The sequence below is a fragment of the Halichoerus grypus genome, chromosome 14 (assembly GCF_964656455.1).
Source record: "Halichoerus grypus chromosome 14, mHalGry1.hap1.1, whole genome shotgun sequence".
NCBI classification, from domain to species: domain Eukaryota; kingdom Metazoa; phylum Chordata; class Mammalia; order Carnivora; family Phocidae; genus Halichoerus; species Halichoerus grypus.
In genome coordinates this window covers 61,280,097-61,304,641 of record NC_135725.1, presented here as the reverse complement: position 1 = coordinate 61,304,641, position 24,545 = coordinate 61,280,097, and the positions used below count along the sequence as shown (strand labels likewise).

General features: G+C 45.3%; 1 protein-coding gene across 1 annotated transcript in view; it reads right to left on the bottom strand.

Annotated features, from left to right (window-relative positions):
- CCDC180 (coiled-coil domain containing 180) overlaps nucleotides 1-24,545 on the bottom strand; it is a 61,391-nt gene that overhangs the window by 7,297 nt on the left and 29,549 nt on the right. The window contains exons 21-33 of the mRNA XM_078061491.1: nucleotides 21,648-21,823; nucleotides 20,052-20,232; nucleotides 19,006-19,152; nucleotides 18,215-18,359; nucleotides 17,925-18,041; nucleotides 13,517-13,615; nucleotides 11,390-11,509; nucleotides 9,660-9,832; nucleotides 9,324-9,379; nucleotides 9,127-9,205; nucleotides 7,444-7,521; nucleotides 2,212-2,278; nucleotides 1,260-1,401 (exon numbers count right to left, since the gene is read on the bottom strand). Coding sequence (XP_077917617.1) covers nucleotides 1,260-1,401; nucleotides 2,212-2,278; nucleotides 7,444-7,521; nucleotides 9,127-9,205; nucleotides 9,324-9,379; nucleotides 9,660-9,832; nucleotides 11,390-11,509; nucleotides 13,517-13,615; nucleotides 17,925-18,041; nucleotides 18,215-18,359; nucleotides 19,006-19,152; nucleotides 20,052-20,232; nucleotides 21,648-21,823 — 1,580 coding nt within the window. The remainder of the gene's footprint in view (nucleotides 1-1,259; nucleotides 1,402-2,211; nucleotides 2,279-7,443; nucleotides 7,522-9,126; nucleotides 9,206-9,323; nucleotides 9,380-9,659; nucleotides 9,833-11,389; nucleotides 11,510-13,516; nucleotides 13,616-17,924; nucleotides 18,042-18,214; nucleotides 18,360-19,005; nucleotides 19,153-20,051; nucleotides 20,233-21,647; nucleotides 21,824-24,545) is intronic.

Below are 24,545 nucleotides of genomic sequence, written 5' to 3'. Positions count from 1 at the left end.
GTACACACAAGGAAACTGAGGCTCACAGAAGTGAGGTGACTTGGTCAAGGTCATAAGGCGGGGAGATGGCAGTGCTGGGTCTTGACCCTAGGTCTGGGTGTCCCCTGATCCTCTCCCTCTTCTTCCCATGCTGCCCCTCAACCAACAAGCAGGATGGTGATGGGCCCTCAGGTGTCCTGCCTTAGAAACAGGAATAATTAGGACTTACAACTGCATACAACATGCATGGCTATAAACAAGGATGCGGAGGAATGTGGAGAGATGGGCAAAGGTGGGAGCTGGGTGTGTTTTCACAGCTTCTTTAAGGTCATTACAATAAATGTGAATGGCACGACGTATCCTACCTGCCTGTTTTCGTGTCCCTACTTTCCAGGAGGCTGTTCTGTCGGGGTCATCAGAGCCCAGCACAGGCCAGGCATACAGTAGGCACTTAACAAATACCCATGGAAAGTTTTCTTCAAACGGTCAAATACAGAGTTACCACATGACCCAGCGATTCCACTCCTAGTTATATACATCCAAGAGAAATGAAAATGTACACCCACAACAAAACTCGTGTGTGAATGTGTGTAGCAGCATTATTCACAGCAGCCAAAGGTGGAAACCACCAAATGAATGGATAGACAAACTGTGGTACGTGCACACAGTGGAATGAGAATCGGCCATAAAGAGGAATAAAATAGGTGCCACCTGATACAACGTGGATGAACCGTGAAAACATTATGCAAAATGAAAGAAGCCAGTCACAAAAGACGACACGGTACATGGTTCCATTCATATGCAAGCCCGGAATAGGAAAATCTATAGAGGGAGAAAGTAGCTGAGTGGTGCTGAGGGCTGGGGCAGTGACAGAGGGACAGGGGTTCCACACCTGACAGTGGTGATTATTGCCCAGGTCCGTGAGTATGCTAAAATCCATTGAATTGTACACTTTACATGGGCGAATAGTATGGCATGTGAGTGTCTCAATAAAGCTCTCAAAATCATCTGGGCAATGAACAAAACATTCTTAGCGATGCACATCACCAGATTTCTCAAGAAAAGTGATCTTCTTCAGCATTGTTGTTTCTCCCAGTTAAATCCGATCAACGCTTTTACCTCATGCTAAGCTGTCGGCTTTTCACAGGGAGGCTCCTGTGCCTCCCCTGGTGACCTCCAGGTCAGGAAGGCGTCCTCTGGGCTTTGAGCTCCAGGCTCTGCTCAGTCGGTGGCACGTGCCACGCCCCTGACCTGCCCGCCCGCCTGCCGCCCGCACCTACCTATGAGGCAGGAGTTATGGTACTCGTCTGTCTGCATGTGGTAGTCCAGGATCTTCTTGCAGATGTTCTCGGCGCACTGGTCAAAGTTTTCGTACGTGCAGTCAGGCCTGGTGATGGAGCGCTTCTCTCTGCGGTAGAACTCCTGCAGGAGAGGCTGACCATCACCACGGGGCTCTGGAGCATCACCATGCTCCTACAACCTCCACCCTGTTCTGCACGCTGCCTAGCCCTTTCTCCTGATGGCACCTCTGCCAGCCACACTCTTCCGACCCAACTGCCCTTTTCACCACTGTCATTATCCCAGTCACAAGGCATACGTGACCGAATGGCAAAACTCTATTGGTCCTTCAAGACCCAAATGGAATCTTATTTCAATGACTGGGTTGAGAACTTTCTATGATGCTTTCTATGAAGTGCCAAGCCGGGTACTAGGCCAAGGGCCACAAATATGGAAGACTCAGAGCCCCTGTTGTGAAGGATTTGCAGCCCAGTGGGAGGCTGACAGGAACATGCACAGACAGCCCTGTGTGGGGTGTGCTGGAACTGGGCACTGGGTAGCTCCCATTGGAGGCCCCCCGGGTGCCTGCTCCAGCAGCCTCACCCAGCTCCCTTGAGGCCACCATGTCTGTCACCCGTCTGCAGGACGCTGGCCTCCCAGGGACAGAGACTGGGCTTGTTGCTCTTGGCCCACCCAGTATCTGACCCACAGTGTCCAAGAAATGTGTGGTGGCTCAATAAATGGATATATGAATGAATGAGGTTTAATTTTTAGGAAAACACCACATGAGGTGACAGAAGCCGGGTAGCCGTGGCCGTGGGAGCTGGAATCCCCTTTCCTCAATTTTACCCATAAGGCCATTATCAGCAGAACAGAAGAGGCAGAGGCAGCTGCCGATGTGGGGCCAGCAGCCAGTCAAGGGACAGGCGGAGGACTGTGGCTAGCGGCCCTCACCTCTACAACGTTCAACAGATGCTCATTGCTCTCCCAGAGGAGGGTCAGGATGATCCCTTTAAAATCCCTGCAATACACAAAAGACAGATCTCTGAGGGGCCTTATCTAATCACACGAAATGGTGTGGACAAGACCAAATGGACAGAACATTCTGAGTGCACAGTGGCCCAGCCAGAATTGGACAGTTCATGTGATGCCCAGGTGTATTCTCATCCGATATTTCTATTTGTCTAGTTTAATGCCTCTCCTATGTGACAATCTGGGTGTTTGGCCCCTTCCAAGAGTCTATTCTCTCTTGGCTTCATCACTCCTTGTAGCTACTTACTCCTGCCCCAGGACCTTTGCACACTGATTCCTCCCCCTGAGAACACTGCTAACTTTCCTGTTGGTCACATTTGCTACTGCTCTTCCTCAGATCCCAGCTTGGTGGCAATTCTCGACCATCCTATTCCCATGCTCTCAGAGTGGTTCTCAGCCCTACAACACTCCCCACAGGGGGGATTTGGGATTGACTTGTGTGACTGGCTGATTAACCTCTATCTCTCCCAGAAAAAATGGTAAAGTTCACCTGGACACAGACTGTTGTATCTATTTTTGCTTACCATGGAACCCCCAGTGCCACGGCAGTATCTGCCCCTGTCAGTGCCTCGGGATCGGTTGAAAGAAGAAAGAACAATTTCTTATAAATGTTAATCAAATGAGCAAGAAGACTTCCTGTAGGACCAAACATCCTCCTTCTGGCACCTCTGGCCAGTAGGCTGACTGTGTGCACACCAGGGCTCTATTAAACAGATCTGCACAGATGCACTGGATATTCCTGTCCAGCTAGGTCAACCTTCTCTATAGTAGGAGTGAAATAAGGGACAGGTGTCTTAGAACTGCACATAGTTGTGGGACACTGAATTTTTCACAATTTCTGTTAAGTGATTCAGCGACTGCTGTACACACACGTTATTGGCCAATTTCTAAAATATATGCATATCGGTCACTTGATGTTTCATTTGAAAATTCACTCATCATAATTAAAGAAAATTAGAAATAGAGTGAAAAGCAAAGGAAAAAAATGAAGGCCAACATTTTATGGTATTTCCTTCTGCTGCTTTTAAAATCAGTTTGGAATTCGGTTCATGTATATTTTACATTCTGTTCACTTGTTAAGTGTTCCCCCACATTAAGATATCTTTTTAAATGGCTGTGTAACACCACTGAGTATGGAAGCACCATGGTTTGCAATCTCTTATTTTTGGAATGTTAGGTTTTCCCATTTTTAACCAGGACAAAAAGTATTGCATGGTGTAGCTTTGTGCGAGTTCTCTCTTCTTGATAGGATGGCTTCCTCGCGAGAAACACCCAAGGCGGTGCACAACAGACATAATTTTATGCCCTTTACTACCTTCCCAAACTGCCTCTGGAAAGACCTTTTGCTGTTGGCCATGACAAAAACTCTTTTTGGCCAGCATTAGACAGACTCCTTTGTATGTTTTCACTATCCCTTCCTAAACAGTCCGCTGTGTGATTCATACCACTGGCATGATTTGACTAAGCATAACGTGGAACCTCACTGGCTTCTCTGGGAAACTTCACATCTCCCCAGACTGGCCCATCTAAGCCCTCTGACTTCCCCTCACCTCTGCTCCTTGACTTCCTCCTCTCACCACCTCCATCTCCTCGTCAATTTCCTGGTACCCTTCGACACACCCCCCTGCAAAGCCCCACCTCCGTCCACCCTGCAGGACATTTCTCTTCCCATTCCCACCCTCAGCTCCCACAATCCCTTGAACTCTAGGCCTCCCATCCCTCTCGGGGCTCTCAGGGGAACGGGGAACCCTAAAAACAAATGCCTGAGACTGAAAAGGAAAAAGGGCTAGTTGGAAATAGGTTGAGCATTTTAGCCACTCATATACACCTCAGAATTCGAAAATTCTTATCGAGTATACCTGTTTTCATGGCAATACAACTATTCACAGTTCAGTAAGAATCCATCTTCCTTATAATGGGACATAACTGGAAGTACTGCTATATAAGCAAGGCTCTGACTGGAATATCATATGGAGAAGGACATATAGAATCAGATACGACCAGACAATTTTAAGGAACTAAGGTCAACTGCATGGAGTCAATGCTTTTTACAAAGCCCTCTTGGGAAAAGCAGCCTGTACCTGGCTTACAGGGTTCCCAGCCTTACAGGTGAGGAAGGAAGACCCCTTTCTGGCAAGCCCAGGAGCCTAGGATACTGTGGGGGCCTCAAGAAGAGAGGGTTTCACCTAAATCTAGAGGGATTGCAGGTGAACTCTGGCCTGGCTTCCTAGCCTCAAGGGGCTTTTGAAAGTCTAATCTGAAATTCTTTATGAGGAGTTCCAGCAACACAAACTTTATTAAAGAGATCTATGCGATCAATTACCATTCTTACTGCACCTACATAAAGAATCAGGTCAAATCTAAAGAGATCAGGCTTGTTTTGTAGGCAAGCATCAGAAAGAGGGGTGATAGAAGTTTTATGCCTCAATGGAAAACTACAGCACACTCTTGTGGGTTAGAAGATTCTAGTCCTATTCACTGTCTTTGAGATTTCATTACCTACCTGTAAACTGGACTGGGATCTTGCCATCTTGCACAGTTTGTCAGTCCTTACCAAACTCTCAGTTCTTCTAGTTTCCTTCAATATCTGGCTACAACTCCTCCAGTTAATGTTTCCAAATTCTCTCCCACCCTGCTGACTTGAAGCCACTGAGAACTAAGCCTGGCTGCCTGGACCCTTATTGGGACTTTCTGTTGTTTATAGCTGGCTTTCCCTCCAAAATCTAACGAAGTCCAGCAAGCTGATGCTAGACGAGGGGCCACCGTAATGCCTGGAGCTGCTCCTGTGTGGGCCACTCAGGGTGCTTCAGGCCCAACATCTAGAAAGCTTGACCGGCCACCTTACTACTGAGTCTCAACAGACGGTTCAGCTGGTCTTCAAGGAACAAAAGCTGACTGAACGAGAAATGAACTTATACTGGTCAAAGGAAAGAAGAATGTCTCTTCTTTCCTTGAATAAGAGGAGGGACTGACCATGACTCTCTGTTTGACCAAACTTTAGAGAGGCTCTTCTGAGCCTACTTCTTGACTGGGCCTCATCCTTGGGCATGGTCTTTGGCCTGCTGGGTCCTATGTGAGCAAGATACTGTTGATTCAGTTTAGACACAACCTTCCCCCATCATGTGGATCACCTTCACTATCCGATCACCACAGCCTGCCTGCAGCAAAAAGCCTGCTAAGTAGGTTTAGCAAGAATCCCACTACCCTTGAATTTTCCGTCCACTGCTCCCTCACTCTGCACATTAGCTATAGATCTTCTCTTGTCCTGAATGTATTCTGAGTTGAGCCCCATCTCCCCCTACTGGAACAGTCTTGACGCCTATTGCAATGGTCCTGCATGAAGTCTTCCTCACTGTTTTAACAAGGATCAGAATAATTTTTCCCTTAACATCTCACACTGGCAGTGCTGGGAGGGACCATCTGCACCCTCCCATGATAAACTGGGAACTTCCTCTAAAATCTATTTACATATTGGTTAATCTTAGGCAAAATATGCAATGGGTTTCTTCCCCTTTCATTTGTTTGCATTCTAGTGAGAATTTGGGTTTTCTCCAAATGTTTGTTCCTAATCTTATTTCCTCCTTGCATGTGGTCTCTTCCAATTCTCCCCGTACCCTACTAAGTGCTGGAAAGTTCCTTAACAATTTGCTGGGGGAAGGTGGGCAGGGAGAGGAGCCAATTTTTGCTTTGTTGGCCTTATTTACCACTATTGTGTCTTTGCTGGTTGTTACTAACTTTTAATTGCAGTTTACCTCAGAGGGGTTTAAAAATTTATTTGCCAAAATTTTCCATCTCTTTCCTTGTGATTTCATCTAGTGTTTCTTGGGGTGACAATCCTGTATACTCAAGGGAGGCCTGTGGGTGACTTGCTGGCTCCTCCCCACAGCTCCAAGAAGAGGATCCTCTTCTACCCACAGTGCACAGAGAAGATGAAGGCTTGAGGAGAAGTCACTTAGCCAGAGTCCCATTGTGGGGGGCAAAACATCATCAGTCTGGTTCCATTTTCTGACCAATTCACCACTGAGCTAGGCCAGGAAAGTCTCTCCCCTTTCAGAGATTTCATAAATGCTTGATCTATTCATTATTTTTTCTGTTTAGCCTGTGATTTTTTTTTCACCACAAAAATACCATGGGGCATCCATACGGTGGCTAACTATTTAGCAATACAAAGGGATGAACTATTGATACGTGCAACAACTGGGGTGGATCTCAAGGGCATTATGTTGAGTGCAAAAAGCCATTCTGAAAAGGTCATACACTGTATAAGACCATTTACATGAAATTCTTGAAGTGACAAAATGATAGGCATAGAAAATGGATTAGTGGCTGCTCAGGGTTAGGGGTGGTGAGGGAGGGGGGTAGGTATGGCTATGAAAGGACAGCATGAGTGACTGAACGGTAGGTGGTGATGGCACAGTTCTGTTTCTTGATTAGGGTGATGGTTATGTGAATATACACATGTGATAAAATGACAGAACTATACAAAATGAAAGAGACAGTCAAGGTTTTAATGATAAGGAATGTCTTTTTGTGCGGGGGACAAGGGAGCATTTAGCTGCTGACTTAGACCCAACTTCTAGGCCACCTGAAGTGAAAGCCACCCTTGTTTTGCAAAGTTCACAAAACCCCAGAGATAAGACCAGTGGGGCAAAAAAGACTGATAAGTAGGGGTGCTGTGATGGTGAGTTCCCTGATTAAGGGTGTGTGTGTGTGCATCCATTGTAGACTTCTACTTTCTCTGAGGGCCCCCAATTTTCTGAGGTTGAAATCTTGCTTGTTTGCTTGAAATGTAGCCATATTAAGTGGAACAGAGTTTGTTTTAATCAATGAAATTAAAATAAAGGGAAAGCGGAATGGGGGAGGCGAAGCATTAAAAAATTGAAAAAAAAAAAACCAACACCCACAAAAAAACCCCAAACCTAAAAGGGGTATGCTGTCTGACTACCCCAAAAAGCTTAGCTTGGAAAATGAGAAATTTTGGTGAAAATGACTTGCAATGAATTTAGGTGAACTGGGATGAGACACATTGACCTTGACCCTTACCTATTCCCTTCACCCACCTCGCCTTATTTTCCCCCCAGCTGTGTCTGGTTTAGCCACCCGCTGACTGAGACAATGGGTTAAAATAGAGTTAAAGGATAAGGTACCACTTACTCAGCTGGAGGCGGTGGCTTCTCCCCGAGCACCTGGTACTTTCTGTCCATTCGGTTGGGCTTGGAGTATCGTGTGATGCTGTGAGACACAGGTGAGTCAGCGCTCTGGAGGCTGGGGTAGGCGCACAGCTCTTCTGTGGCTGGAGCCTCCAGGCCCGCCTGTGGGACACCGTGACTCCCGTGTCTGGGGCGGAATCCTTCAAGACACTTCCCTACTCCCCATCTGCTATGGAGACAACCTTATTGTGGGGGTGAAGTCCTTATCGCTAAAACCCACCCCAGGACCCTGAGAGGGAGGGAAGGGCCAGAAATTGTGCATCCTTGCTTCCTTGTGGTAAGGACCCAAAGAAAAACAGGTTGAGATGCTTTTCAAATAAAAGGACACTATGCCCAGTTAAACTTGAATTTCATCAAAGCAGTGAATAATGTTTAGTGTAAGTATGTCCCATGCAACATCAGACAACCCTAAGCAACATGGACTACATTTTGTAACCACTGAGAGACTGACTATACAAATGGACAATAGCTGGACTCTACATAAATACAGAACTCTGACCCAGACCCTGTAGCAACCTGCCCAGGAAACCAACTCCTCGTCTACCATAAACAACTCAGGAAGCCAGCCTGATACAGGTCAGACTTGCAGGAAGCCATATTGTTACCTCTTGCGGCAATCCAAAATGCTAAACAATAACTCCTGTAACAATAACTCCAGCTCCAAAAGGCTAGGACTTGATTACTAAATGACAGCTTCCCTAAATTTTATCCCTGCTTCCAACTTAGGACCAACCAGAGAAAGCCAAATACGCAGCCCTAAGTGATGACATCGAATGCCTGCTGCTAGCTGGTCTGCCTCCAGCTTCCCCATGTCAACAGCCTCCGTAAAGGCACACCTAAAGCCCTCCCCTTCTCCACCATACAGCCTCTTCACTCCCTTGCCTGACTTTGAGTCTCTGCTAAAACCTAAGTGATGATGGCTGACCCCCTTGCTGTACCACGCTCCGAATAAATAGGCTTTGCTTTTCTCATTTGGTTGGTCTTAGGTTTATTTCTATGTTGCAGATGGCATTCATGTTCAAAAGGACCTCTCAGAGGTATGCAAAGCAGGAATTTCCTCACTACCACTTCCTCAGAACCAGGAATTAAACCATATAAATGACGGCTCACAGAGAATCCAGAAGTCAGTTCAGCCACTGGCTCTGTTACCCGCCTTCTATAAAATCAGTGTCGGGGGACAGTGGGGCCCACACTCACTGAGCCATGAGTCTAATGACCCCAATGGGAGCATGGTGGGCAGAGTGCATGGCCAGGATGCAGAGGTCTAGGATTCCTCCTGCAAGGGAAGCCATCTCCAATGTCCCTCTTTTTTAACCAGGATGATGGGTATGGGAGGAGGGCTGGGATCCAGCAGTTGTCACCATGGAAAGCCACAGAACATCCAGATGGGTTCTCAAGGTGGGAGGCCCGTGTGAGCCACATCGCTCAGCAGGAAAGTGCACAGACTGACGAGAGCCAGCTTTAGAACCAACCTCTCAGTGGGTCCCTTGGGGTCTCAGAGCTGTGAGCACAGGGGGTACATTCTGAGGACAGTCTGGTGAAGCAACAGGGTGGTCTCTGGCCTATGTCTGGGGGGCGAGGGAAGGCATGTGGGAAGGGGAGATCCTGGGCAGCCCGGCCTCCCTACCTTCCTGTTGAAGCTGCACTGGCACTGGACAAGGCTTTCCTCACAAGGTGCTCCCCCCGGTTCTGGTGTCGCTTCAGGCCTTTGGGTGATGAGTGCCCAGGACAAGAACAGAGAATCCGAGGTGAGGATGGGCCAAGTGGTAACACCGGCCCCCCCACTGCCAGTGTCCTGAGACCCACAGGCCTGTGTGCCCCTACCTGTCTGGGAGCGGTCTTTGTCACACTGCTGGGTTGAGCATTTTTCGTCGGGAAGTCTGAAACCAAAGGAAAGGAGATGAGCTTTTCCCCTGTGACCACGAGGACAGCTCAGGCCAGGCACTCATCCCAGTTAGCCCACAATACCATGTGTATCAGTCCTATTATGAGCCCCATTTCAGAGGAGGAAACTGAGGCTCAAGAAGAAAAGCCCCTATACAAAGTCACAGGCTGTCAGGGGTGGGAACCTCATGTGTGGGACCCCACAGATGGTCCCTGAAGGCTCAGGGCCATAAACTATGGTGGCAGGGCCCTGTTGTACACCCCATGGCCACTCACTTCAGGATCTTCTTGACCACTTCTACAGCTGGGTCTTCAATCATGGGCTTCCCCATGCGGCTCGGCTGGGCGAAGGACTCGGGGGTGACCAAGTCTATCTTGGTCTCCTCTTCAAGGGCTTCTGAAGACATCATGATGTCACTCTCCACCTCTAGGTCGGTCATGACATTGTCCTACAGGCCCAAGAGAAGGACCTGAGTTGGTGGGCCCAGCCTCAGTGCCAGGGATGCAGGTGGCCTGGGTTCATGTTCCCAGGGCCTGCTGCTGGAGGCCAGCTGCCTGATTCTCTGAGCCTCGATTTTCCTTCTAAAAAATGGTAATGGTCATATCTCCTTCAGAGTGTCATTCATGCATGCATGCATGCATTTTAGTGTGCATGTTGGCTTTCAAAATGTTTCCTGAGTACCTGCGTTCAGCAAGGCGCTGGGACACAGTGTAGAGAGGTAACATGTGACCCCTGTGTTTACGGGGTGTACAGTCTGGTCAGAGAGACAAACATTTAATATGCGCTTCTACAAATAAATGTTTGGTCAAGACTGGGACCAGTGCTGTGAAGAAGTTCCAGAGTCATGGACTTACAAGACCGGCCTGTAGATATGCCCAGGCACTGTTCTCAAAAGGGAGGAGTGAATGAAAGTGTCCACAGGTGAGTGGCCAACACCCCCCACCAGTTGGATCTTAGAGAAAGGGTAGGAGCGGTGGCCCACAGTGAGTGCTTAGTTAGGCTGATTCCTGTCTTATCGAGTCTCGTCTCAGCAGGGGGCTGTAAGAGGGCAGGACCCCAGCTGGACTCCTGGGTTCCGTCTGGAAGGGCTCAGTGCCAGTGGTGTGATGGAGGCTTAGTATTGGTGGTGAAGAGACTCCCCGTAGAAGGAAGCACTGGTGGCAGTAAGGTGGCCAGAACAGAACTTGTGGGGGGTCCATTTATGCCCACACTGGGTCTATGACACTCCCCCCGTGGAAGTTGGTTGAGTGCCTCAGGCATTCAAAGCCTGGTGTGAGAGGCTGAGTATGGGGTGAGGGTGACACAAGCTCTGCCCTTTTGGGGCACACAATCCAGAGAGACAGCCCTTACAATGGAGACCTCACTCTGGGGTCTGTGAGAGAAGGCTCAGGGGTAAGCCATGTCTTTGGGGTGGGAGTGAGGGCGAGAAACGAAGAGGCCATGGAGGGCGGACCGAGGAGGCTGCTGTGAAGGCCCAGTCCAAGGGTCTGGATTTCACCCTGAAGGCAGAAGAGTGACATAGTCAGACTGACCTTCTCCAATGTTCGGTCTGGCTGCAGCTCAGGGAGTAGAGCATGAGGGGCAGTGAGAGGGAAAGGGACCATAGGTGGGCAAGTAAAGGGGGTGAGGGCGGGGTGGGGAGAAGCCAGTGGTTGCTCATGGGTGTGGGTAGGAGAAGAGGCTGGAAGGTAAGGTTGCCTGAGAGCCAGCTGGTGGGGCAAGCTGAAGGTCCTGGTGGGGATGAGGAGGGGGTGTCAAGAAGTGAGGGGTCTTCTAAAGAGACCACGGCGGGGAAGTGGCCTATCTGGGATTTGAACCCAGATCTGACTGCATAGCCTATAGTCTTTCCAAGGCATCCTAGTAGGCTTGGTGTCCAATAGGAGCCTGGGAGCCTCCTATTCCCTTAGGCTCTGCTGAGCCCTGTGGGTCTCCTAGGAGCCTAGACCTGATGGCTCCCCCACCCTCCCCCATTGCTCAGTCCCTTCCTTTACTGTCCGTTCCTTACGGTAAAGACCACTCGAGTCACGGACACTGTCCCCAGCCTGCAATTGAGGTACTGAATCCTCTGGCCCAGTTTTTCTTTCCAAGTCTGGACAAAGCCAAGGAGGTCTTCCGAGGTCACCATCTAGGGGAAGAAAGCCACAGGAAGTAGGCTGAAGGACGGCCAGTTGCCTCATCTGAACTGCAGACCTCTTGGTGCTATGGAGGCCCCTCACTTTCAGGGAGGGCTCCGAGAGAGTGGGAGATGCTGGCCAGCTCTTCTGGGCAGTTGCACTGGGGCAGCAAATCCTTCAATGTTGGGGCATCAGGAATTCTAGTCCTGGTTTTATGGGTTCATTCTGGGCAAATGATTTAAATTTGCTCAACTTGGTTTCCTCATCTATATGGTGGGGACCCAGAATGTTCCCTGGGATCTCTTCTAGCTCTGACACTCTTAGAAGGAAATGTTTGGCCCGAGATGGCCAGGTTGTGTAGGAGTGAAATGACCACAGCCTTTCTGGAAGGTGACCTAATAAGGTCAGATACACATCGCCTTCTAGCAGCAAACCCCCACCCATGCCCTGAAGTGTGCAGGGAAGCACCTGTAAGGATGTTCAGTTTCACCGTGCATTCCACACATCACTTGGCAGTCCTCACACTTGTTCCCTTGAATCGTTCACTGACCTATGTAGACAACCCAGGTCAGGAGGTGCCTTGGCCTCTTCTGCCTTCCTTCACTTCCAGTGCACTCTGAGTCCTAACCATTCCCCTGCCACTCAACTCTGGAATCAGATGTCTCCGCTGGCAACCTGTCCAGGCCACTATTCTCTCTGCCTCAGTCATGACACCCTGCCTCCCTCCTCCCTCCTTCCCTGCCTTTCCGCACACAGCAGCCAGGAGGCCCTCTTCACGTGTGGCACGGAGCACGTGACCCCGGCCACATCCATCCCTGGTCCCCACTGCCTTCACCACGAATCCCATTGTTCCCGTCTCCTGATCACTGCTTTGCAGAAATAGCCAACCAGTCTCCTCCATCAACACACAATTGCCTGCCCAGCCAAGTTCACGCTCCCCTGCCCTGGCCAGGAGGCTCTGCAAGCCCCAGGCACCCTGTCCAACACCTTATACCACCAGGAGGGGACAGTGAGGGGGTTGGGGAGGTGAGGAAATGTGGAAGAGCAAATGTTTCTGCTCTGGAAGAGGCAGAGCTGTCCCTAGAGGGTCTGTTGAAGGGGTCACTTCAGATTAACCTACTTTCCCTGTGTTCCCAGGGATGTGCTGAAATTACTGCATGAAAATACAGAGGTCACCGGGGGCCCTGCAAAAAATGAGAATAAGATGAGGGACATGTATTCACTCTGTGCTTTGTGGATGTTTGAACTTTCTTCAAGAAGCATGTGTTACTATGCAAGAAAAAGCAATAAAGATAGAAACTAAATGTCCTCTCAGTGTTGACAAAAAAAACACCTCAACTCAGTCACTGAAATGGAAGAGAAAAGACAGAGCTGTTGAGGAAGGAGCATCCCACTCAAGAAACCTCCAGCTGAGACATCTGGTTCTCAAGTGCCTGGTTGAGCTGCTGAGAAAACACTGCTCAGGGAGGCCAGGACGAATGTTGAACAGGACACAGAGATGTGTGCTCATGGGGGAGAACAAGCAAGTAAACAACATAAACATGCAGAGACCTGCTACGCTGATCTATATTGCTCTCATTTGGACTCTTTACAGCTTATACGTAGAAAACAGAAGTCACCAGTGTATGTGCAATGATCAAAAAACCAAGCAAATGAAAAATCAAACAAAAAAGTGGTTGTTCAGAGGGTAGAGTCCTACTTCTATTTTTCATCTAGGGCTGAGTTCCAATCACAGGGAGGGATGCCTGGTGACATCATAAGGGGAATGAGGTCAGACGGAAGCCCCACACTCACTGGACTCTACAAGCCTGCCTGGGAGGGGCTGGGGGCTGGAGGAGGTGGCTGTGTTTTCTTTTCTTCCTTAATTCCACTGAATAAAGCAGGGGTTAAGTAGGAAGGCTCAGAGGCCCCTCTGGAGCTGGAGAAATCTTGATGAGAGATGTAAGTTTACTTCCAGTTTATAATTCTTGTGTAATGCATCTTTACTATTCATAGCTTAGCAAATACCGAATACTTACTTTTTTATCTCCCTTTGAGTTTCGACACATTTCTACTTTCCTTTGGAGCTGTTCCAGAGAAGAATTTAATCCATCTGTTTGCAAATTGGATTTTGCGACCTAGAAAAACCAGAGGTTCCATGAGTTGTTTCTAGTTTCTATTTTGATCAGGAAAATGTTCAGCAAAATATATTATCTGAGAGATGAAGTCAATATTGAAAAAATGAAATGAGGGGGAATGCACAATGTTATCAGAAACTAGATCAATGCAAATGTAAAAGCATTTTTTGTTTTGTTTTGTTTTTTACTCTCAAACAGATAAGGTTTAAAAATAAAATCAACAACCCACAGTAGTGGTTGAGGGCATTGTCCCACTGTTGAGGATTGTCTGCATAAGCCACCTGGAAAACATGAGGAGCCTTAAAACATTCATGCTCTGCCCTAGTAATTTCAGCTCTGGGAGATACCCTATGGACATAATCAGAGTTTCCTGTGCAAGGGTGTTTGGTATAATAATAAGTGAAATCCACCAAATTTTCCTCCAAAAAGGAATGGCTAAGTAAAAATGGCAACACATTCAGGAGAGGGAAGCAATCACAGTAGTGTTTTTGAAAGAATCTTTAAAGATTTTATAGCTTAAAAAATTGTATAAGTAGCAAGAGGCAGTTTTGTTCTTTGTGCATATATACATATATGTATTATATATTATATATGTACACATATATAATATATATGAAATCTTTCCATACAGAAAAAAGCTTAAAAATAAGTCAAAGCCATTCCTGGCTTTATTGAGATATTATTGACATATAAAATTATGTAAGTTTAAGGTATACAAATGTGTTGATTTGATGCACTTATATATTGCAAAATAATTACCACCATAATGTTAACTGATACCTCCACCACATCAAATAATTACCATTTCTTTCTTGTGATGAAAACATTTAAGATCTACTCTCTTTGCAAATTTCAAGTATACAACATAGTATTAATAACTATAATACCATGCTGTACATTAGATCCCCAGAACCTATTTGTCTTATAACTGAGTTTTTACCCACTGACCCTCATCTCCGCATTTCTGAGGGCATAATGCCCTCAGGGTCCATACATGTTATCACAAATGGTAGGATTTCCTTCCTTTTCATGGTCAAATAATGTTCCGTTGCATATATATATACACCTTCTTTATCCATTTGTTGGTTGACAGACACTCTGCCTGTTTCCACATCTGTTTCCACACCTCAGCTAGTGTGAATAATGCTGCATTGAACATGGGAGTGCAGATATCTCTTCAAGACCATATTTTCCTTTCCTTTGGATATATACCCCCCAAAATGGGATTGATGGATCATATGGTGGTTCCATCTTTAGATTTTTGAGGAAACTCCATAGTGTTTTCCACCGTGGCCGCACCAGTTTGCATTCCCCCAAACACTGCACAAGGGTTCTTTTTTCTCCACACCCTTGCCATCAGTTACTATCTCTTGTCTTTTTGATGACAGCCATTCTAACAAGTGTGAGTTGATACCTCATTGTCATCGTGATTTGTCTTTCCCTGATGATGCGTGATTTTGAGCACCTTTTCACTTACCTGTTGGCCATTTGTATGTCTTTTTTTGGAAAATGTCTATTCAGTTCCTCTGCCCATTTTTAAATCATATTGTTTGCTTCTTTTGCTATTGAGTTATATGAGTTCTTTATATATTTTGGATATTAACCTCTTATCAGATATATTATTTGCAAATATTTTCTCCTATTCCATAGGTTATCTTTTCATTTTGTTCTTTTTTTTTTTTTTTAAAAGATTTTACTTATTTATTTGACAGAGAGAGAGACAGCGAGAGCAGGAACACACGCAGGGGGAGTGGGAGAGGGAGAAGCGGGCTTCCTGCCGAGCAGGGAGCCCGATGCGGGGCTCGATCCGAGGACCCTGGGATCATGACCTGAGCTGAAGGCAGATGCTGAATGAAAGAGCCACCCAGGCGCCCCTATTTTGTTCTTTCTTTTGCTGTGCAGAAGCTATTCAATGTGATGCAGCCCCACTAGTTAATTTTTGCTTTTGTTGCTTGTGCTTTTGGTGTTACATCCACAAAATCATTGCCAAGACTAATTAACGTCAAAGAGTTTTTCCCCATGTTTTCTTCCCACAGTTTTATGGTTTGGGGTCTTACGTTTAGGACTTTAATCCATTTTGAGTTAATTTTTGTGTGTGGTGTAAGATAGGGGTTCAATTTCATTCTTCTGCATGTGGTGATGCAGTTTTCCCAACACCATTTATTCAAGAGACTATCCTTTCCCCCATTGAGTACTCTTAACTTCCTTGTCAAATATTAGTTGACTATATATGTGAGAGTTCATTTCTGAACTTTTGATTTTGTTTCATTGGTCTAGATGTCTATTTTTATACCTGTACCATACTATTTTGGTTATTATAGCTTTGTAGTATAGTTTGAAATAAGGAATTGTGATGCTTTGCTCTTCGTTTTCAGGATTGCTTGGCTATTCATAATCTATTCCAGTTCCATAGAAGTTTTAGGATGGATTTTCCTATTCCTGTGAAAAATTCCAATGGGATTTTGATAGGGATTGCACTGAATCTATAGATAGGCTTGGGTAGTATGGACATTTTAACAATATTAATTCTTCTGATCCATTAACATGGGATATCTTTCCATTTGTTTGTCTTCTTCAATTTCTTTTATCAGATTCTCATGTAGTTTTCAGTGTATAGAACTTTCATCCCCTTTGTTAAATTTATTCCTAAGTGTTTTATTGTTTTTGATGCTAATGTGAATGAGATTGTTTTCTTTCTTTTTTAGATGTTTTGCTGTTAGTATATGCAAATACAACTGATTTCTTGATGTTGATTTTGTATTCTACAACTTTGCTGAATTTGTTGATCAGTTCTAACAGTTTTTTGTTGGATTTTCTATATATAAGATCATATGTTCTGTAAACAGAGATGATCTTACTTATTCCTTTTCTTTTGAATGCTTTTTATTTCTTTTTCTTGCCTGATCATTCGGGCTAGGATTTCCAGTACTATGTTGAATAGGTGTGGTGAAAGGGGGCACCCTTGTCTTGTTCCTGATCTTAGATAAAACACTTCCAACCATTCATTGTTGAGTATGATATTAGCTGTGGGCTTGTCACATATGGCCTTTATTATACTTAGGTATGTTCCTCCTTTATCTAATTTATTTAACAAATTTATCAAGAAAAGATGTTGTATATCGTCAAATGCTTTTTTTTGCATCTATTGTGATGATTAAATGATTTTTATCTTTTATTCTATTAATATGGTGTCATATTGATTGATTTGTATATATAGAACCATCCTTGCATCCCAGAGATAAATGACACTTGATCATAGTATTATATAACGTGCTGTTGAATTTGGTGTGCTAATATTTTGTTGAGGATTTTTGCATCTATATCCATCAGGGATATTGGTCTGTAGTTTTCTTATCGTGTTCTTATCTGTCTTTGGTATCAGGGTAATGCTGACTTTGTAAAATGAATTTGGGAGTATTCACTCCTATACTATTTTTTTGGAAGAGTTTGAGAAGAACTGGTGCTAAGGTTTCTTTAAATGTTTGGTAGAATTCACCCATGAAATCATAAGGTCCTGAGTTTTCTTTTTTGGGAGGTTTTTGATTACTGATTCAATCTCCTTACTCATTATTGGTCTCTTCAGGTTTCCTATTTGTTCATGATTCAGTCTTGGTAGCTTTGTTTCTAGAACTTTTTCCATTTCTTCTAGGTTATCCAATTTGTTGGCATATAGTTAGTCATAGTAGTCTTAAGATTCTTGTATTTCTGCAGTATCAGTTGCACTGTCTTCTCTTTCATTTCTGATTTTATTCGAGTCTTGTCTCTTTTTTCTTAGTCTAGCTAAAGGTTAGTTGATTTTGTTTATTGTTGAAAACCATCTCTAGTTTCACTGATCCTTTCTATTGTTTTTCTGGTCTCTGTTTCATTTATTTCTGATCTGATCTTTGTGATTTCCTTCATTCTGCTAACTTTGGGTTTAATTTTTTTTTTCCTAGTTCCTTGAGGTGTACAGTTAGGTTGTTTATTTAAGATCATTGACTTCAGTTCACATTTTGGTTTCACATTCAAGAGTTCTGTGCTCTTGTCTAAGTCACTTAATTACTCTCTGCCTCAGTTTCTTTGTCTCTAAAATAGGGGAAAAAAACAATACTTGCTTCATACAGTTCTTCGGAGGACTAACACAGCTGATCAAAATAAGTCAGTTAGCAGGATATATGGTGCATAATAATGCAATGAATCCTAGAGGCTATTATGATTTAATATCTGTCTCCCTGGCTAGAGTTCAAGTCCCATGGGGCAGAGCCCACAGTCGTATCCCCAGCACTTGGGACAGTGTCTAGCATGCAGGTGAAGAATGAATCTGTCCTACCTCACACTTGATGTTCACTTGCAGATTTGTCAGCAACCGCTGGATTTTCTCTATGAAAATAAGGTCCACAGACAGATTATGGAATTTGCTTTCAAACTTGTTGATGACATCATTGGCCTGTAAAGATATATAAAAAGTAAAGGAGGGGGGTTTAATTTGGAACTTACAGACTTTGGAAGCAGAGGGGGACGGGCTCAATTTTTTGGAAAAGGGGGCTTGGCAGACCCATCAGGCAATGAGCAAGGGTGACCTGGGAACCTGGCTGGAGGTCAGGGGCAGGACTCCCTGACCTGGTCCAGGTATTCACTCTCCATCTTCTCCATGTTGATCATGATTAAACTTTCAACAAACTCTATTCGGGAAGCTTCCTTCTCCAGTCGATGACACAGTAAGTCAATCTCTTCAGAAGAAAAGTTGCCTCCCTCAGAAAACAATCTGAAAATAGTTTGAGAGAAATACAAACCACTGATCAGACCTGAAACTTCCCACCCATCCCAAAACCTGTGGTTGACAAAGCTTTAGAAACTATAAGATCACAGAAAAATGAATACAGGTGATTCAAAGATAGAAGCAGTGAAATAACCCAAATGTCCTTCAAGGGAGGAACAGAGAAACAACACGTGGTGTTTACACACAATGGAGTAGTACCCAGCCTTAAGGAGGAATGACATTCTGACATATGCTATATGATGACTCTTGAAGATATTATGTTAAGTGAAATAAGCCAGACACACAAAAGGACAAACACTGTATGATTTCACTTATATGAGGCACCTACGATAGTCAAATTCACAGAGACAAAAAATGGAATTATGACTATCAGGGGCTGGGGGAGGAGAGTGGGAGTTAGTGTTTAATGCATTCAGAGTTTCAGTTTATGAAGATGAAAAATTTTGGAGATGGATAGTGCACAACAATGTGAATGTACTTAATGCTACTGAACTAACTGTCCACCTGAAAAATGGTTAAAATGCACAGTTTTAGTCATATATTTTGTCACAATAAAAAAGTAAGGAAAACAAGACCACTTCTCGAGAGAGAAAGCCCAGTGCCCACAGGGGCCCTGGATGCGGGCTCCCACCTGCAGTGCTTGATGAACTCAATGTTGGTTAAGCGAAGTTTGCCCATGCTCTCCTCCAAGTACTGGCGGAAGCTGCGCAGGGACACCTGGATGACATCAACATAGCTAAGCAGCTCCCGGTGCAGCGTGCTGCTGAGACTAACCAGCCTGTGGGACACAGGAGGGCAGGGTGGTGACCCGGGTGTGGAAGGGCAGCCTCGGGGCTGCCTGAGCTCCACTGCTGTGCCCAGCTGTGGAGCCACAGAACCACGGCCATGTTCCTCTGGGTAGAAAAAGAGGCTAAAAGGAAATTCAAAATGCCAGTGTGTGCAGGACACAGTGTGGAACTCTCCATGTGCTGTAGCAGAGGACATCCCTCTCCTCTCTCTAGCCCTTGCCACCAAATTACTAAAGGAATCCCCAGGTCCCACTGGATCTTCAGCCTCCCTGCAGTGATCTGTCTTTCTCTAACCCCCAGCAATGTGGCTCCTGGGGCTGGTGCTCTCCCGAAGGAGCACCCTGCAAGTTTCCTCTTTACCTTTAAGTCCACCCTAACCAGCAGCCTCTTGTGTACCGGACACCTGTGAGGGCTCCTCACCTGTTACCTGAATGAGGCCTCCATCTCAAATCCCTGAATGGCCTCCTTGGAACCCCTCACTCTGCCGTGAGCACATCCTCACCTCAAGCTGGGCCAGTGCTCCTTCCTGAGGGGAAAATTCTGTCTCCTCTTCACCTTCCTCCATCCCAGGCCGGGGGGAGTGGGCGGCCTCCTGCAGGAAGCTCTTCCTGATCCCCCTTGATGGAAGTGGGCTTTCCCCACATGGACATTTCAAGGCAGGTTAGTAGCATCCCTGCATCCTGACCATGTGCGACCTTTTTTCTCTCCCTGGCTGTTCACCCGGCCCCCAGCTCCCCACCAGACGGTTCACACAGTTAAGACTCTGACTTGTGTGAAGAGGTGAGCTGAAAAGAGAAGGTTGCTGTGGGGCTTGGACAACTGACTCGTATCCACCAGGATAGAGCAGCCAAAGGCTGACATCTTGTGTCTGGGATTCCAGGCACCTCACCTCTGGCTCTTTGTGGCATTCAAGAAGATGTGCTCCATGTCGTAAATCTTGCGGCGGAAGTTTTTGCTCTTTATGTTTTGCTCTTCTTGGAACTGGCAGAACATCAGCCTCTCCTTCCTTAGTGTCTCAGTCACCCCAGCACAGTGGCTGTCCAGCCGCTCTTGATGAAGCAAGAGCTCAGCTGAAAAAGGATGAGGGGGAGCTGAGGCCCTCTGGGATCTCAGGTCACCTCAGGACGTTCCTCTCCTGGATGGTGACCGCTGCCCTTGCCAGGGCTTGGCTTGGGAATGGGTGCAGATCTGAGAGAAGCCAATCTGAGACTGCCCCAGGGTCTCTAACTGGAGAGGAGGCTGTCCAGGCTGTGAGCAGGGGGGGGTCCCTGCATGTGAAGACACCCAGGAGCAGGTGGGTTGGGTGGAGGGTGTTGGGAAAGGTGGGGATTGTGGTGAGAGAGTCTGGAGAAAACAGCCAGCACAGACACTGGGCAAGGTGGTCAGAGTTTGTTCCTGTCTATCAGTGGCTACTCTTTCCAGGGAGCTTGAATTCCAAAGGACTTCTAGGGTGGAGTAAATGAAACGAGGATTTGGCTTCAAGGGCTCCATCAGAGGCCTTTAGAGCTGGCAGATAGCCCCAGGTCAGCCACCCTATCTTCCTACTGCCTGCAGGTGAAAGTGCGGTCATCCCAGCTCTGCCAAAAATGAGTGCAGGGACTCTGGGACCTTGTTTCTCTGACCTCAATCTCCCCATTGTGCACTGGGGCAGGGAGCCAGGGAAGGGGCAGGAAATCAGCCTTCATAGAGCATCTCAATTTATATTTATATTTAATGCACACATTTTCCAGATGAACACAATGAGGTTCCAAAGCTAAGCAGGGCTCCCCAGGCCACAAGCACAGGGACTCCAGGCCAGGCTGTCTGATTCCATAACTCTGTCACTGTTCCAGGCAGGAGGAGTTTGGTTGGGACCATGTGGGGTCACTTTGGGAGCTCAAAGGGTCTATGAAAAAGTTTGAAGTGTGACCCAACTGAAAACCCAACAGGGTCATCGAGGATCCAACTAAAAGTATGACACCCTCTAATGGAGCCCTCTGCCTAAGAGAGAAATGGCACCTCTTTTTAAGTTATAAATTGTAAGCTTAAATTAATGGGTACCACTTGCTCATGATTCCTCACTGTACCCTTTCAGAAAGAGTTAATTACCACCAAACAATATCCCCTTCTGCAAGTAAGGGAGGGATCAGAGAGGTCAGGTAACATGTCCAGAGTCACACAGCTAGAGAGGCCAATCCTAATAGCTCTGATTCCTGAGCTACAAGCTTGCCTCTAGAGCACCTGCTATGCAGGTATGTATCCGATAGGTGTGTGAGCAGATCTGGTATTCACACAGCTAGAACAGGACAGTACTCTTCATTCTAGTATCTAAAGTCCTGTTTAAAAAAATTTTTTTTTAAATTTCAAATGTGGGTTCTGAGTACTGCCTTGTCTGCCAGCCTGAGGGGTGGAACTCTCACACAGGGGCACCTAATGAATGTAGAACCGCGGTGGCACAGACTCCAGGTGTGTGGGGCAGGGCAGCCTTCCCAGGCGGGGTCTCTACCTGCCCTGACATTATGGATGTCCTTTTCAATGCGCTTGGCTCTTGGCTCATGCAGATGCTGACGCAGCTCCAATTCTGATTCCAGCTCATTGATCTTGGTGGTCACCATGACCCGGGTTTTGAGGACACATTGGTCAAACCACTTCTCTAGGTGGTCGAAAAAGCCAGCTCGAAGTCTGAGGGAGAGACCAGTGAGGGTCAGCTCTGCCAGCTGGAGAGAGCTTTCCATATCGATACAGAAAGTTCTTCCCCCTTTCACTTCTTCCTTATTTTATTTCCCAACTATGTTATATTCCTTTGTCTGGATGGACCACCATGAATTTAACCAGACTCCTGCTGGAGGACACTGGATGGTTTCCAACCATCTGTTCTTCAAAAAAGGCTGCAACGTCAAGTGTAAAATGTCTATGGGATACATTCCCTGAACTGGAATTGTTGAATCAAAGGCTAGAATACATGTGTGGTTCTTGAAGATATGACTGACCTGCTTTCATGGCAAGGCAGCCGGAACTGCCATCTGCAATAACAGTTCCCATTTCTCCACAGCCTCAGAGCAGATTGCCAAGCTTTTGAATTTGTCAATTTCATCATGGTTTGACCGAAACTGAGCATACTGGCATGTGTTTAAGCCTATTTAATTTCTTTTTCTACATACTATCCATTAATATCTTTTGCGCATTTCTCCATTGTGTAGATGCTGTTTTTCTTATCAATTTCTTTATATGGGCACTCCTTATATATTGGGAACATGAGGTCATTTGATTGTGATGTGAGCTGTAAATATTTTTCCCAACTCATCACTTCTTCCTTATCAAAATTTATGAATTGTTAAGATGGTTATGTATTGTTAAAGTGTTGGTTTTCCCCCAAATTTATCGATAGATTCAATTCAATAAAATTTATCTATAGATTCAATGCAATCAGGACACCTGGGTGGCTCAGTTGGTTAAGCATCTGACTCTTGGTTTCGGCTCAGGTCATGATCTCATGGGTCATGAGATCAAACCCCACGTTGGGCTCCAAGCTCAGTGGGGAGTCTACTTGAAAATTCTCTCCCTCTGCCCCTCCCCACCTTGCGTGCACACACACTGTCTAAAATAAATGAGTAAATCTTTTTTAAAAAACTAAATAAAAATAAAAAGCTCAGCAGATGTCTTCTTCCAGAAACTGATAAGCTGATCTCAAGTTTATGCAGAAATGCAAATGGCCAAGGATAGTTGAGGAGAAGGCCAAAGTTGGAGAACTTACACTACCAGTTATTAGGACTTACTATAAAGCTACAGTAATCAGGCAGGGTGAGGCAGTAATGCAAGCATAGATACACAGAGAAACAGAAAGGAAGTGCGGCAGAGCAGTGGGGAGAGGAGAGTCTTCTGGGGTCAAGTGGTTATCCATTTAGAAAGAAATGAATCTGACTCCTATCTCACACATAAACAAAATTAATTCCAGGTGGATTTTACATCTATATGTGGAAATTTAAAACAATAACATTTGTAGTAAATACCATAGGAGGATACTTTCACGACCTTAGGGCAAGCAAAGATTTCTTAGATAAGACAGAAAGTACACTAACCCTAATGAAAAAATGTTGATGAATAGGACCTTATTACAAATAAGAATTTCTTTTCATCAAAAGATGCCTTTAGGTGAGTAAAAAAAAAAAAAAAAAAAGGCAAGCACAGAGAGGGATAAACATTTGCCACGTATTTACCTAACAACAACCTCATATCTAGGATAGGTAACTTACTCACATAAATTAATAAGAAAAAAGATTGACAATCCACCAGGAAAAAATGGGCAAAAGATTTGACTAGGCATTTCAGAAAAGATAACCAAATGGTCAACAAGTATATGAAAAGGTACACATCATTACTCTTCAGGAAAATGAAATTAAAACCACAATGAAACACCACTACATGTACACTGGAATGGCTAAAACAAAAACTGTTGGCAATACCAAGTGTTGATGAAGATGTGGAACAAATGGAACTCTCACACACTGTTGGAAACTGTTAAAACAAAATCACTTTTGAAAACTCTTTGGTAGTATCTTTTGGTTGTATCTTCTCAAGAGGGACATACATATAACCCTATGTCCCAACAATTCCACTCTCAGTTATATATCCAACAGAAATGGAGACATATGTTCACCAAAAGACTTGTACAAGAATATTTAACCCATGGAATGGGAGAAGATATTTGCAAATGACATATTAGATAAAGGGCTGGTATCCAAGATCTATAAAGAACTCATCAAACTTAACACCCAAAAAACAAATAATCCAGTCAAGAAATGGGCAGAAGACATGAACAGACACCTTCTCCAAAGACAACATAAAAATGGCTAACAGACGCATGAAAAAATGCTCCACATTACTAGCCATCAGGGAAATACAAATCAAAACCACAATGAAATACCACCTTACACCAGTTAGAATGGCTAAAATTAACAAGACAGGGAACAACAATGTTGGCGAGGATGTGGAGAAAGGGGAACCCTCTTACACTGTTGGTGGGAATGCAAACTGGTACAGCCACTCTGGAAAACAGTATAGAGGTTCCTCAAGACATTAAAAATAGAGCTACCCTATGACCCAGTAATTGCACTACTGGGTATTTACCCCAAAGATACAGATGTAGTGAAAAGAAGGGGCACATGCATCCAATGTTCATAGCAGCAATATTCACAATAGCCGAACTGGAAGGAGCCAACATGTGCTTCATCTGATGAATGGATAAAGAAGATGTGGTTCATATATACAATGGAATATTACTCAGCCATCAGAAAGGATGAATACCTATCATTTGCATCGACATGGATGGAACTGGAGGGTATTATGCTAAGTGAAATAAGTCAAGCAGAGAAGGACATTTATCATATGGTTTCACTCATATGTG